General features: G+C 40.1%; 2 protein-coding genes across 5 annotated transcripts; both read right to left on the bottom strand.

Annotated features, from left to right (window-relative positions):
- Positions 1-223: 223 nt before the first annotated feature.
- LOC116248381 (mitochondrial import inner membrane translocase subunit TIM14-1-like) lies at positions 224-3,994 on the bottom strand. The gene is made up of 3 exons (XM_031621143.2): positions 3,785-3,994; positions 2,071-2,249; positions 224-581 (listed from the first exon to the last, which is right to left on the bottom strand). The coding sequence occupies exons 1-3, from the start codon at positions 3,785-3,787 to the stop codon at positions 425-427; spliced, it is 339 nt and encodes a 112-aa protein (XP_031477003.1). The 5' UTR covers positions 3,788-3,994; the 3' UTR covers positions 224-424.
- A 2,678-nt stretch (positions 3,995-6,672) lies between these two features.
- LOC116248314 (protein IQ-DOMAIN 3-like) lies at positions 6,673-11,608 on the bottom strand. 4 transcript variants are annotated; one of them, XM_031621043.2, is made up of 7 exons: positions 11,132-11,608; positions 10,814-10,904; positions 10,267-10,364; positions 9,891-10,190; positions 9,161-9,388; positions 7,767-7,886; positions 6,673-7,690 (listed from the first exon to the last, which is right to left on the bottom strand). In XM_031621043.2, the coding sequence occupies exons 3-7, from the start codon at positions 10,339-10,341 to the stop codon at positions 6,968-6,970; spliced, it is 1,446 nt and encodes a 481-aa protein (XP_031476903.1). In that variant the 5' UTR covers positions 10,342-10,364; positions 10,814-10,904; positions 11,132-11,608; the 3' UTR covers positions 6,673-6,967. The 4 variants fall into 4 exon arrangements, with proteins under 4 accessions (XP_031476903.1, XP_031476902.1, XP_031476904.1 ...); XM_031621042.2 differs by lacking the exon at positions 10,814-10,904 and having other exon boundaries at positions 11,132-11,605; XM_031621044.2 differs by lacking the exon at positions 11,132-11,608 and having other exon boundaries at positions 10,680-10,814.
- Between the last annotated feature and the right edge of the window lie 1,443 nt (positions 11,609-13,051).

Genomic DNA, 13,051 nt, shown 5'->3' with positions numbered 1-13,051 from the left:
AACCGCCACTGTGAACTCTTGTATGGCCAGCCGTGCTTTCAATTATTGCAGGTGCTATTATTTTCGGTTTTGGGATTTTCAGTCCCAGGAAATTAGCCTTGAACAAGTTGCTCAGATTTCACTTGTCTAGTGCCATCACGGGTTTGTTCGGAGGTAGCATTGGTCGGGACAGGTAAAATGTTCCCGAGACATGAACTTATGAAGAACAGGATATTCACTAAGATTTATCTCGTCTTAGAGAAACCTGGAAGTACCTTGTTTTTGCATTGTCGAAATGTTTCTTTCAACATCAATTGCTTAAAGAGGGACATCTTCAGCATTCTACAGGTGAACACCAACACACCATTTTCCGAAATTTGGGCCATTATTATCTCAATAAGCAAATAATGGAGATGCTCTTCGGCGTGAACTGGCGATACAACTATCAAAATGCAGACCCACTTCCTTTTGTCTTTCCCAGCATCACATCTTTTGCCTCGTTTATTTTCGATGCAAGGTAGTGGCTGCCACCTGCGTCTGGATGATTGGCAACCATCACCTTCCTGTGTGCTTCTCTAACTTTGTCAGGAGTAGCGGTCTCCCTGTCGAGGATAATAAACTTCATGTTACACGAAAAGGGGAGCACAAACATTCAGGACTTGGAAGAACCATGAGAGAAATGCCATACAAATGCTAAACACCAGGAAAAAGAGTGAACCGATGAAACTATCATCCAATATCGTTGCTCTCTCTAGGTTGATTAAAAATGCAGATTTAAGGTGCACACGTTACAGATGTCATATAGTCTTAACTGTCAAAAGGTACAAGTGCATGCCTTCAATGGATGGACCTACGTTCGATGGGCAAATCTAGCATCAAAAGTTTGGCACTTTCTGCATTTATTAAAAACACAGTAAAGTAAAGATAGGCCAATTCTAGTTAAAAAGGAGAAAGGCGTGGTTGCACCATATGGCAATCCCAAGAGCTTCAGAAATACTGCGATAACATCCAATTGCTAACTATTCTAGACTATTAGAAGTCAAATGCTTATCTAGTTATTCCGTTGCCAGAGTTAAAAGGTTTAACTCAGTCAGACTGATAAACAAGCCCAAAGGCAATGATTGGATGCCAAACTAAGCTGTTGCTCATAGCAAACCTTGTTCCATGACAAGGTAAACAAGTTTGAGCTTCGGTAAGCTCGTGTGTATGATAGGAGTTGAAATGCAAACTTGTTTCTGGAAGCCAAACACCAGAACGTACTATATATAATTCTGATCCTTCACTGATGGCCAAAAAGTTTGCTTGCAAGTTGCAAGTCTTCTTGTTACCTGCCCGGATAATTTTGTTCCATTCACCACCATTGTACATGAAGCTTGCCTTGGACTGGGTAACAAAGAAGAGGAAAAAGTTCTAAAAGGTGACTCGTCTTGATGGGGTGGCTTACTCAGCTTGAAAGAAACAAGTGGCTGTTTCAGAGGGAGAAACGACTCTTAGCTCCGTTGTCTCCCACTCTGGGAATGTGCATGCTGGCAACGTTGGAATGCCCTCAACAAAGGTATGGCATGGATTGACGCGTGGAGAACTGGTTCTAGGCCCTTTAGAAACTTTCATGTTGTGCTATTTTTCTTGTGACTCAGTGTAACACTCCAATAAAATTTTAATTTGTGAAAATTAAATGGTTCAACAGAATTCAAGTCCACATATTCCTCAGTTGGCCTGATGTTATATATTAGGCCATGTATATATAAGTTTGTGTGATGGGGAGCTGTTCTACTGATTCAACATAGCTAACCAATTGATAGAGAAAACGGAGAACCATATCATACTAGAGATACATGCACCTGGGCGTAAAAAAACAGTACTAGTTTGTGATGGAATTCACTATGCCAAGTACATAATGTACTTAAACTTTTAGCAGTTCAAACTTCAAAGGTTATCAAATTATGGATACATAGTTAAGTTAATGTGATAAGTCTGACAAAAACAGTCATAAATGGTTAAGTCCCCTTGCCACACAATGTAAAGTTATTCTTCTTATGATAAGTTAATATCAGACTATTTTCTTTCTAGTTGAAATTAGGTTATGCTTACCGAATTCCAAGAATAAGAGCAGCTTCCCTTCTGGTCATGGTGGACTGGAATCCTCCTTCATAAAACCTACGCATTCGTGCTGCAGGAGGCCGGGCTTTATATGCTTGCCAAGCTCTGACTCCATATCTTCCTGCAAGAGCAACAGCTGCCACAGCCACCCCTGCTATAAAAGGTGTAGCCTGCAGGGCTAGTTCAGTATCTAGTTCCAGTATGAAAAAAAAAAAAAGAAAAAAAAATGAAAAAGAAAAAACTAGTCTGACTAGCAGAACATTCATAACATTTCACCACACTAAGAATGACAAGTGAAATAGCTAGCCACATCATGTACTTTGGTTTAGAAAAGAAATTAGCTTTCTGCAAGTAGATACAATCCAGACCAGATTGCAGCAAGAAATAAAAATTCTGTTTGTTTAGCACCAGATTTTGCTGGAAAAATATATCGAACAGGTATTATGAAGGAGCTTCACAATCGATTTTTTTCCTTCTGTTTTTATGGAAATTCAATAACGCAACTCCAACCAAACTTTGAATGAGGAACTTCAAATAAGTTTGTTTCCACTAGTTCCATTGACCCAAAAGACATAATCAATCACTGTTAAAGAGCAATGTATTACAAATCGGCATGCCTTTTTTCATTGTTACCATATAGATGACCCGTCTTACATTTTTTCACCAAACTAACCACTTTTTCCTACGAAAGTGCACTCTGAAATTCTTTTGATAGTCTTAAGCCAGTTGTTAATCAACACTGCTGAGGGAAGAATATAAGGAACATTAGTCTTCTTCCAGACATTTTATTTTATATCCATTTATGTTTTCTTACTCAGAAATAATGTTCTATAATTCATAAGTGACTGGACTGTTCCAATAAACTGGAAAGGGTGAAAGGCCACTTAGAAGTGAATTCTAGCCTCTAGGCTATTTAACCTGAGAATTTATCAAAGATTTGATTTGGTACTTGAACTATTCCGTGAGTTTGTGCAAGCTAAAGTAATTGTAGTTGCAGAAGTCTCCCAAGAATAGATGTGGTTATCATGAGAACATTATAGCAAAAATAAAAAGATTAATCATCCCTTTTTCTTAGACAAACCGTATAAATGTGGTATTAGAAGTAAAGACAAAAATTTGTTCAGAGAGTTACTCAGAGATGGGCGTCCTCAATGGCGGACTTTTTGGCAAAGTTAAAAAGGAAACAGTTAACTTCATGACTGGAACTCTCCGAACAAGGTCTCGTAAATTTCAATTCAACTTCTTGTTTCAGTGCTAGAAATGGGTTCTCAACATGCATTCTCAATCCTGGGTTCTTCAATCAACCAGAGATTTTTAAGGTTCAAACAACATAGAACCAGAGGCTCTCAGACTGGGCATAATCATAGCATGCTGGAATAACCTACAAAAGGAGAAGAAGAAGAAGAAGAAAAACAAAAAATTAAAAAATGCATTTTCTGTGAACTAAAAAATTAACCAAACAATAAAAACAACTACCAATTAAGGAGACGATCACCATCGTTCCATCGTTCCCCAACCAAATCGTTCATTTTTACATGCATATAATGGCAACCCACCAACGACCAAATTCTACAACAGCGGCTTGGACATAAAGACAGATGTCATGTGATACCAGACAAGAATCACAGCTCAAGACAAATTAAAAAGCATTTGACATTCAATAAAATACTGAGCATCAACCTAACCAAGAAGGCAATGAACTCACCATGCCTGCGGAGCGTCTCTACCCTATAACACCATTTTCATCTTTAACCTCGGCCAGCTATAGAAGAGATCAATAGGTTAGAATTAACGGGAGCCTCTTCCCCTTCCAGTGCTCTTACAGTGGAAGGCTTCGTTCTCCTTCTTTCCCCTCTTCTTCTGTTGCTCCCTTTCTTCAACGACCAAGGCCTTGGGAGAGCTCACTCTCTGAATAGGGCGGGTCGGGCCAAGTGTGGAGCGGACCCGGGTACACAGATATTAGCGAAGTAAACGGTTCGGACCCAGTCAAGGTCTCACTTAAATCGAATTTGGTTTCGTTTTACCTTGTCTTTGTAAAACCAAGCAGTATGCCTTTGCTAAATCACTGAATCAAAATTTGGATCGACAATGAGAAAGTTTTGAACATTTTTATTGTTTTTTGTGTATTTGATAAATGAGACATTCTTTCACTTTAAAAGTCGTTTGACGATGGAAACAGTTTGTCACTGTGCTATAATTCTATCCCAAAGACTAGAATAAATTTATGAAAGACTGTGTTACAATATCTCATAAATCTGCCCTAAATTTCTAAATTTTTTAGAAGAGATTTATGTTATCAAACGGGCCGCATTTGATATATGAAATATTTTTTTTTTACAAAGAATTAACTGCATTCAGCATATCCTTATCGAAAAGGGGCGTGTTTGATAGGTCATGTAACTTTTTCCTACTACTGTGTAATGGTCGGTATTGAAGCACATTAGCTGATACGTAGAGTGCATTTGCCAGTAGTTTGTGACAGAGGATTCCAAATTCATAGATTTTAAATCCCACCACACCTCTTGTTATAAGGAGCGATGATCTTGAATACACGTTGCTGAGATTTTCCTATTTGTATAATCGGTGGATGTCATGGCTTATATTTAAGATCCGGGGCTTTCATCACCACCATGTTGAGATAAGCCTCAATGCAAGGCCCATGTTGGTTTACATATATTTTTTAATATTTGTTTGCTTTCTAAATCAATTTAAAATATTTTAACTTTGAATTTTAAAATAAGAATTAGGATAATACGGGCCAATACATATTGATCAAAAGAGAAAAAGTTATCCAAACCATCGAACACTTTTCCTTTTGAAGCAAGCAGGAAGAAAAACAAAAACAACTGCAAAGGAGATCAGTAGTCTTCTGCCTACAGTGAGAATGATTGTATGAGATAATGCATGCCAACAAACTGGGAGATAGAGGTGGATAAATTAAGGGGAGAAAAGCTAAACAAGCATCTTGTGTGGAAATAAGCAAACTCTTGAAATAAGAGAGACATAAGGACACAGCAAGTGATCAGTGGCCTGAACAAAAAAAAAAAAACTTCACGCACTTCCACCATGAGAGGACTGACCAAAAGAAGGAGATGATAACTGTCCAAAAATAACTGCCAACATAAAAATAAAAAACCAGAAAATGAGACATGTCCTTATAAATATAACTGTTCGAACAAGGAACTGCATAAAACCCTTTCTTCAACACAAACATATTGGAGAGATGATCTGAAGGGTTCAAGAAAGTAATCCTATACGACACCGATTTGGGATAAATTCACCAATGTGCAGCTTGGTAGATTTATTCAGGGCATTAATCACTCCCTGCATCAAATACAGCACACGGCATTCATTGTTTCGTGTTTGAAACAGTGAGGGTTCCATTCTTGGATAGAAACGTTCTTTTGTTCCACATGGGTAAATTTTTTCTTAACATTTTCAGTCATCTTTGTTCTCAAAAGGTGCGAATAAGTGTGAAATTTCACCCACTACGTGCCCTTTGAAAATTTTTCTCTTGCCCACCATGAATGAGGTGAGGTGCTTTCACCGGCAGGTTAGCAGTGTGTAAGAAGTGGGAGCTGGCCTTGTTTACCCCACAAAGCCTTGTTTACCCCACAAAGCCAAATGGGTAACCGGTAAATCCTAGCTCGGACTTTTCCGGCTACATTTACTGTGCGGTTCGGTGGGCGGCATAAATGATTTCACAGTGAATTGCCACGATTGCTGCATTGATTTGGCCTCCGAAAAGATCGCCGATTGCCACCGTGTGATGCATTGAATTGGGCACGCGATTTCCACCGGTTAAATTTGGTACCGTGTTTTTTGCTTCTTGTGAAGATCAAAGTCTCATCGGCTTGACATCAAAACCACCATTAATGGCATCATTTCAAGGTCCGGAGAGCAGGTGGTGCGTAAGGATATGAAGATGAGGACCATGGATCGAGTTCTGACCCTGTCATTCTCTGCAACAGAAGCTTTCTCATGGCGTTGTGTTTTTATAAGATATGGAGGATGAAATTCATCCATTTAAAGCGATTTGGCCCCTTGAAGGCCGCTTCCTGATTTAATATGGAAAACCATTATTACGAGGATTGGATCTCATTTTTAAAAGCCGAGTATTGTCCATTGCAAAACATGGTTTTACGACTCCAGCATTGAATTCAAGCACACAAGAACATTTCTTTTTTCTTCGTATGAAAATTGCACCTCCCATATAATTCCCTTCGTTTTTGGAAAATAATTTATCAGAAACTTACATAATGAATCTTTTGGGAGAAAAGGACAAGCATTGTGTACTTATGCGAGTCATTTTCAACTGCCTCAAGGATAGTCACATGGCAATAGGCAGCTACAATTTTTCACAGTAAGCCAAGCCCTACGGATTTGACAACAGCTTCAGCATCACAAGCTGCACAAGCCTCTCACATGGATTTAGTAAATCACCATGATGGAATGCTCTACAAGCATTGAATGAGATGGCGTAGTTAATCCAAAACTAAATCTTTATGCAGTGTATTTGCTGAGTTAACTTAGTACCAGCCCCTTAGAATTTCAGGTCGTAAGTCCAGTAAAAAAGAAAGAGTAGAAGGAAGATGAAGCAAAAGGAACTAGAATTAATACATAGGGAAGGGCCTCTAGACAGGACATAAAAAAGAAAGAAAAAATACAACCAAAGGGCGGAAACAACCCTCTGCAGCAGAAATCAATTGAATGAGACTCTCATATGTCCACAATCACAATGACTACAAACCGACATAGATTTACGACTTCAACTTTACTAATAAGCCACACACTGTAGAGGCTAACGCAAGTTTAGACAGGAGATGAAGGGAAGATCACAGAGAAGACAAATTCGAATGCTTCGAGATTTTATTTTTTCAAGTTGGGACTACCAGAGGGAGCCATTGCTTGCTGCTTTCTCTGGCTTAACATCAATGTCCTTTAAAGAGCTCTCCACCTTGGGAGGGCCTGAAAAGCGCCTCCCTGTGGCTGGAGAGGCAGAGTTGTTGAACTTCTCAGTAGCCGAGAATGATAGCCGCTTCTTTATGGAAGCTGGTGTCCTTTCTGCTGTCTCCTGCTTGTCCCCCAGTGGGCTGCTCAATCTAGTCTTGGCTCTTGCTGATTGAGTTGGTGTCATGTAATTTGGAACGGCGGGGGAGCTTGCAAGGCTCTCATCATCCCTAACAGAGGAACCTGCGATGCTGTGACGCCTGGTTCTCTCTGACTGTGCACTCAACATGCTCCTTGAGTCTTCTTCAGCGCCCCAACCACCGTAGGGGCTTGTTAGCTTTGTCCTTCCAGCTATAGATGAGGTCTTTGATTGTGGTGTTGAAGGAGACACTCTACTGGTAGGCCGGCCTGATTTCAGAGCCAAAGGTGGTGGTCTCTCACCATTGATCTCGCTTCGAGCTTGAGGCTTGGTGATCTCTGCAGCACTGCGAGTTGCTGTTTTTACTGATGATGCAGCATCAGAATGTTCTCTCTCTATGACATGACGGTTCTCCCATGGTCTAGCAGCCATCCACCGCTCCAACCAGCTCCAACCCCAGTGTGGATTATTTGGGTCAACAAACAATGGGTTTGCTGATCTGGATGAATTCCTCCATGCTTGCTGCAAGTATGCAGAGTGATGTCATGAAGGCTGACGCAATCAAAATAGTACGTAAAATAGTAGGCAGCATCAGTACCTGATGAGAGAAAGCATATGCCAACGCCCGCTCTCTTCTGACAGAAGCTTCTTGTTTGCTCGCCAATTTGGCCTCTATTTGCTCCCTTGACTGCAGACTGTCATCCCAATCTTCTCCCATCTATCATAATCCATATATCATGACAGAGTCAGGCAAGAGAATCTCTAAGCTTAATGAGCAAGAGCAAGAACCAGATTTCAGCATATTGGCAGTTGATCCTGAGTATAATTGTCAAAACAAGAATTTTTCTTACAAGCCAATCAACCTTCCTGTTTCCCTTCTTCAAACAAAGAGGCAATAACCGTCTTGGTCATCACATTACGTGTGTGTGAGGTTCCAATGTTCAGAAGGCACATTGGGCACAACTACTGCACCCACTTGAGTACATGGAAATTTGGAATTACCAACAGGGAGAAAGTGAAAAAAGAAAAAATAGATATATATTGATGTTATTGTTGTGCTCCAATGACTTTGGCACTTGAATTGTCTTTCTTTTCCAGATAGGAATGTTATGGCAGACCATCATTGACGTTCAGACATGCACTAACTTCTTGGATTTGACCATAAAGCAGTTCAGGAAAAACAGCATCTACAAATATATTACAGAGGACCAGATTTCATAAGCTTCTCAAAACAGAAAAGAGTAAAACATAACAGCAATTCAAAGATGTCACACAGCTTCAAGTTGCAAATTCAAACTCAGTTTCCTAATAAATGCAGATAAGTGTTATCACTGATGATCTTGGTGTATACCAGCAACCACTGTCATAATTCTACATCTCCTCATTGGCAAAGGTTAAAATAAGTTTCATGATTTGATCCCTTCATCTAGTTCCCATGATTCCATCCATACCTTGAGACGGTCTTCTAAATGGCACGTTTTCAAGGGCATTTATTTTGGACACTTGAAGTTTTGAACTGATTGTAATGTCACATTCTTCAGACTTCAGACAGTTTGATAGAAAAAAAAGAATTATCACACGGTTTCTATTAAAGCAAACACCTGTTCTCCTTGAACACAATTGTTTCCTAATGATATGGACGAAGGTGGAAGATCCAATCTTCAGAATCGAATAAAATGGAACCTCAAAAAGAATGATGCCCCTGTCCTGGAAAAGTCCAAAAGAACCAGAATGCTAAATATAACATGTTGATTGGTTCTCCTAACCAGAGCCAACAGACCTGCAATCCTCAGATTTGGTGAAGGTCAAAATCAGAAGAAGAAGCCATCACTAGATAGGATGAGAGGACAACATGATATATCAAAGAATAGATTTCTTTGCAGTCTATGCATGGAAAACATATCTGTGTGCCATTCTAACATAATTAAGCAGTCTTAAGACAAAAAGATTGTGCCGCATACATACAATGGAAGTCAAGGAAAAGTAGCTTACAGATGCTTTCAACAGTTCAAGCTCCTTTTCTCGTTTCAGTAGTAGTTGACGCTGCAGAGCTTGGTTCTCCTCTGACATCCTGATCCTTCTAGAGCGGATTTGAGCCTGGACCCTCGCCAGTGTCTGCATGCATCGGAGCGTGGTTGTGGCTTGACGCTTGACAGAGTTTCCATGGATCAACGCTTTCAACCTTACAAGTCCTCTCAAAGCTCTCAAAGCCCTCCTTGCCTGGATTTTGCAACTATGTTATGATTGCACATATTGCTAATCATTGACGCAAATAATAATGTTGGAGAAAGTAATGCTACATTGCACCATCAGTAACTTCAGAGATTTAAAAGAGGAGATATAAGACAGAAAGGGGTAGGAAATTCTGCATTGGCACATGGTTCAGAGCTTCAGATACATCTAAAAAAATCAACTGTTCCTGCCATCTGATGGAAAATGCCAAAAATATCCACTGATTTAGTTATGCTCCATTAGGCTGAAGAAAAAAATCGGCTTGAGAACTTGAGCATCACCCTGTTTCAGCACATTATTGAAGTTTCCACCATAAAAACTTGTTCTGTAATAAGTTTTTCGAACTCAGGCTTGGAACTATTGCTAGCTACAAAAACATCATTGTGCAAAGACACATAAATCACATGTTCTCTGAAAGTCTTTACAGACCAAATAAGAGAAATTTATCCTTCTAGAAAGGAGGTAAATCGGATATGGAAAGACCACAAACCAGGTATCCTCTGAATGCAGTTTGAATCTTGATTGCCGCCAGCTCTTCCCTGGATCTTCCAGGAGTCCGAGGAACCGCCGTCAGCCTAACAACTTCTGCTGCAGCTTGAGCGGCAGCGACGGCAGCCTCTGCAGCAACTGCAGTTGCAACAGCAACCGAGTAAGCATGCTTGTTCTGTTCATCCTCCGCTTCTGTAAATTTAGCCTCTTCTGTCAGTACAGTGACGGTTTCTTCCAACGGAGCAGCATGGTCAGAACGTTTGGACTTTCCGAACAGCCATTTATGCTTGGATTTCCCGGCCTTCAGAGTTAACAGAACATCAATTAGCGAGAGAGGGAGATAGAGGGAGACAGGTTCTTTAACCAGCATATCTAACCTCGTGTTTCTTCTCTTTCGATTCAGGGCTGAAGGCCTTCTTGACGGCGACAAGCCAGTTCCCTTTCTTCCCCATCTTTTATCATTCGTCAGTTACCGCTTCAGAAACAGAACAGAACAAATCAGGAATCCACTAGTTCATAGTGCATCGATATTTTTGGTCCCCATCACGGGGGCTCAAACTCTCAAGAACAAAACACAAACTTCTACCGAAAATAGAAACAGAGAACAAATACTTGACGTAAAGCAGAATTCAATCTGGGTAAGCCATGAAAATGTACAGCCCATTTCGAAACACTCCAAAACTAGCAAAGCCTTACAACACAATCTGATGCCCATTGCAAACCTGCAGTCTTAATGCTTGAAAGAACCCAAAGAAGCACAGAAACAAAAAAACCATCTCTCCAAATTTACCAGATCTTGGGTCCCAGAGACTTTTTTCACAGAAAAAGATCAGCATTTTTAAGAGAACCCAGATGTAAAACTTGAAATTTCAGGTTGCACACAAGCACCATATATAGTAACAGTAGTAAGACGAGAAATCTCACGGGCGAAATTGAAGAAGAGGATGTGGAAACAGGGGAACTTGAATCACTCAAAAGGAACACACAAACACAGCTTTGCTTCACATAGATCCAACTGTAAAAAGCAGAAGTACCGTAACGATCAAGGTCCTTATCACTGCTGAAAACGTACAACCTTTACAAAAGGCCAATCGATAAAAAAGAAAGGCTGGATCACAAAGACAGAGAAAGGCTACATGTGATACATCAAAATCACCACCAAGAAAGGCATAGCATCAATTTCCACAAATCAACAGACCAAGGTGAGGAAAGTGGCGGGATGGAATCAAGCAAAGTGCTTACCTAATGGATGCGTGAATTCATTCCCGGACCCTTGAAGATCTCAAGAAAGGAAAGGTGGGAGAGTGGTTGGGGGAGAGAGAGAGCGAGAGAGCTAGATAGAGAAGAAGAAGGCGAAAGAGAGGAGAAAAGGCTCAGTAGATCTGAGGAGCACTGAGAAAGGTTAGGAGGCAGCAAGGAAATGGTGGGGATTTTCAATTTGACGCCTGACGTTTCCACCGTATGATCGTGACTATATCTCAATATGAAGAAGAACAGCTGGTCATGGAGGGACCCCCGTCCTGAGTTTCACATGGGACCCAGTTGGCCATTGACAGCACAGACCTCTCTCTCTCTCTCTCTCTTGTGAAACCTAAGGCAGAGTTACCAGCAGATGGAAATAGAATCTGGAAAAGAGCGAGTTTTTCTCAGAATATCCAGATTTAGGTAATTTTTCCGAAAAGAATCTCCACTGCCCACGGAGGGAAACTTGAAGAAGATAAAGATGGTCTCTCCTTTTCCCGTCCAAATGGGTGTTTGATTCCTTTCTTCTTCTCTCATCTGCCAGTTAAAATATCACAACCATTTTCATTTCATCCTGCAACTCTATTATCAGACTGAAATCAGCTCAATCTCCGCAATGACAGGGGTAGAGAGAGAAACCAACCGCACAGATTCGACCGTTGAAGAATTTTCCGACGGATGATAACTCTCTGTCAAAAAATAATTGCAAGTAATAAATGTTAAATTTTTAACTGTCTACTTGCTTGATTCATAGACAGCTTAGATCTACCTAAGTTTAGCGCTTGGACGGTTTCGCCTGACCAAATAGCCCTCGGTTTCCCGGATTCTTTCCTCGTTCCTGCGGCTTGCCGCAGGTACAGGCAGGTTGCATTTAGGGGCGTTTCAGTCACTTAGTGAAGCTGGCATTTCACTTTAGTTCATGTCCCACAGGATAAGATTGATGATAGAGCCTTTCGGCTTGCACAAAAACGATCCCTCCTCTTCTTTAGCGTTCAAACTGCAGAAGTTTACAGCAAAATATAGAAAAATGTTGTGAACTGTAGCTTAACTGGCTAGAAGCCCTCTCTCTCTCTCTCTCTCTCTCTCTCTCTCTCTCTCTCTCTCTCTCTCTATATATATATATATATATATATATATATATATATATATATATATATATATTCTTTGTATATTATAAATGACATTTATTGCGCAGTGGGGCTGCTCAGCCTGCTCTACCTGCTATTGGTTTGATTCTGTTGACATGCTTCACCCATCTCCGCCATTTCTGCGTTTAATAAGGTCACGAAATTATTAAAAAACTCAACATGTGCCGCGCATTATGAAAGTAAATGCATAAACAATGAGGAACATTTTCGAAAATCTACCTAAAGTCTTGTGATAACAAAAAGGAAACCTATATACGGATTTCGATATGCTGTGAGTGGCACAATTTTGTTTTTGCCCATAAAGATCAATGAGATAGTTAAAACAACATTCTTTCTTTCTCAAAATTTTGGTTATATTGAATAATGGTAGAAAGGATTGTGGAGCAAATGAATTCCTAGAATGCTGAAAAACATGAAGGGGTGGAAAAAAAAATGAAAAATCAATGTGATTAATTTAAAGGTACTTCACTAATTGTTGAATTTAGAAGAACCAAGGTTGGACTGGTGGAAATATGTTTTTGATTATAAATGTGTTAACAATGTTAGATGAATAAGATGAATATTTCATTCTATCGTCCAATGAAAAAAACCGAAGCTCCACCCTTCTCTTTATCTTTCTCAAGGTATTACGTCTGATTTCGGAGATGCAAAGTGACGTATTCCTTATGTTTCAACTTGAACGTTGATATCCACTTTTTGCGGCCCAAGAAGTTGACACTTTGAAAACTCAACATAGAGACTGGTGACTTACCGGCCCCTGTCCCATCTATTG

The sequence above is a fragment of the Nymphaea colorata genome, chromosome 2, assembly GCF_008831285.2.
Source record: "Nymphaea colorata isolate Beijing-Zhang1983 chromosome 2, ASM883128v2, whole genome shotgun sequence".
NCBI lineage: Eukaryota > Viridiplantae > Streptophyta > Magnoliopsida > Nymphaeales > Nymphaeaceae > Nymphaea > Nymphaea colorata.
This window is presented reverse-complemented; position numbering and strand designations above follow the sequence as displayed.

Coding starts and splice junctions, on each gene's coding strand:
- LOC116248381 (XM_031621143.2), bottom strand. Junction 582..2,070: donor GCTCTTATTCTTGGAATTCG/GTAAGCATAACC, acceptor TATCCTCGACAG/GGAGACCGCTACTCCTGACA.
- LOC116248314 (XM_031621043.2), bottom strand. CDS start 10,341: ATGGGGAAGAAAGGGAACTGGCTTGTCGCCGTCAAGAAGGCCTTCAGC. Junction 10,191..10,266: donor CGAAAGAGAAGAAACACGAG/GTTAGATATGCT, acceptor TTAACTCTGAAG/GCCGGGAAATCCAAGCATAA. Junction 9,389..9,890: donor CTGCATTCAGAGGATACCTG/GTTTGTGGTCTT, acceptor TGCAAAATCCAG/GCAAGGAGGGCTTTGAGAGC.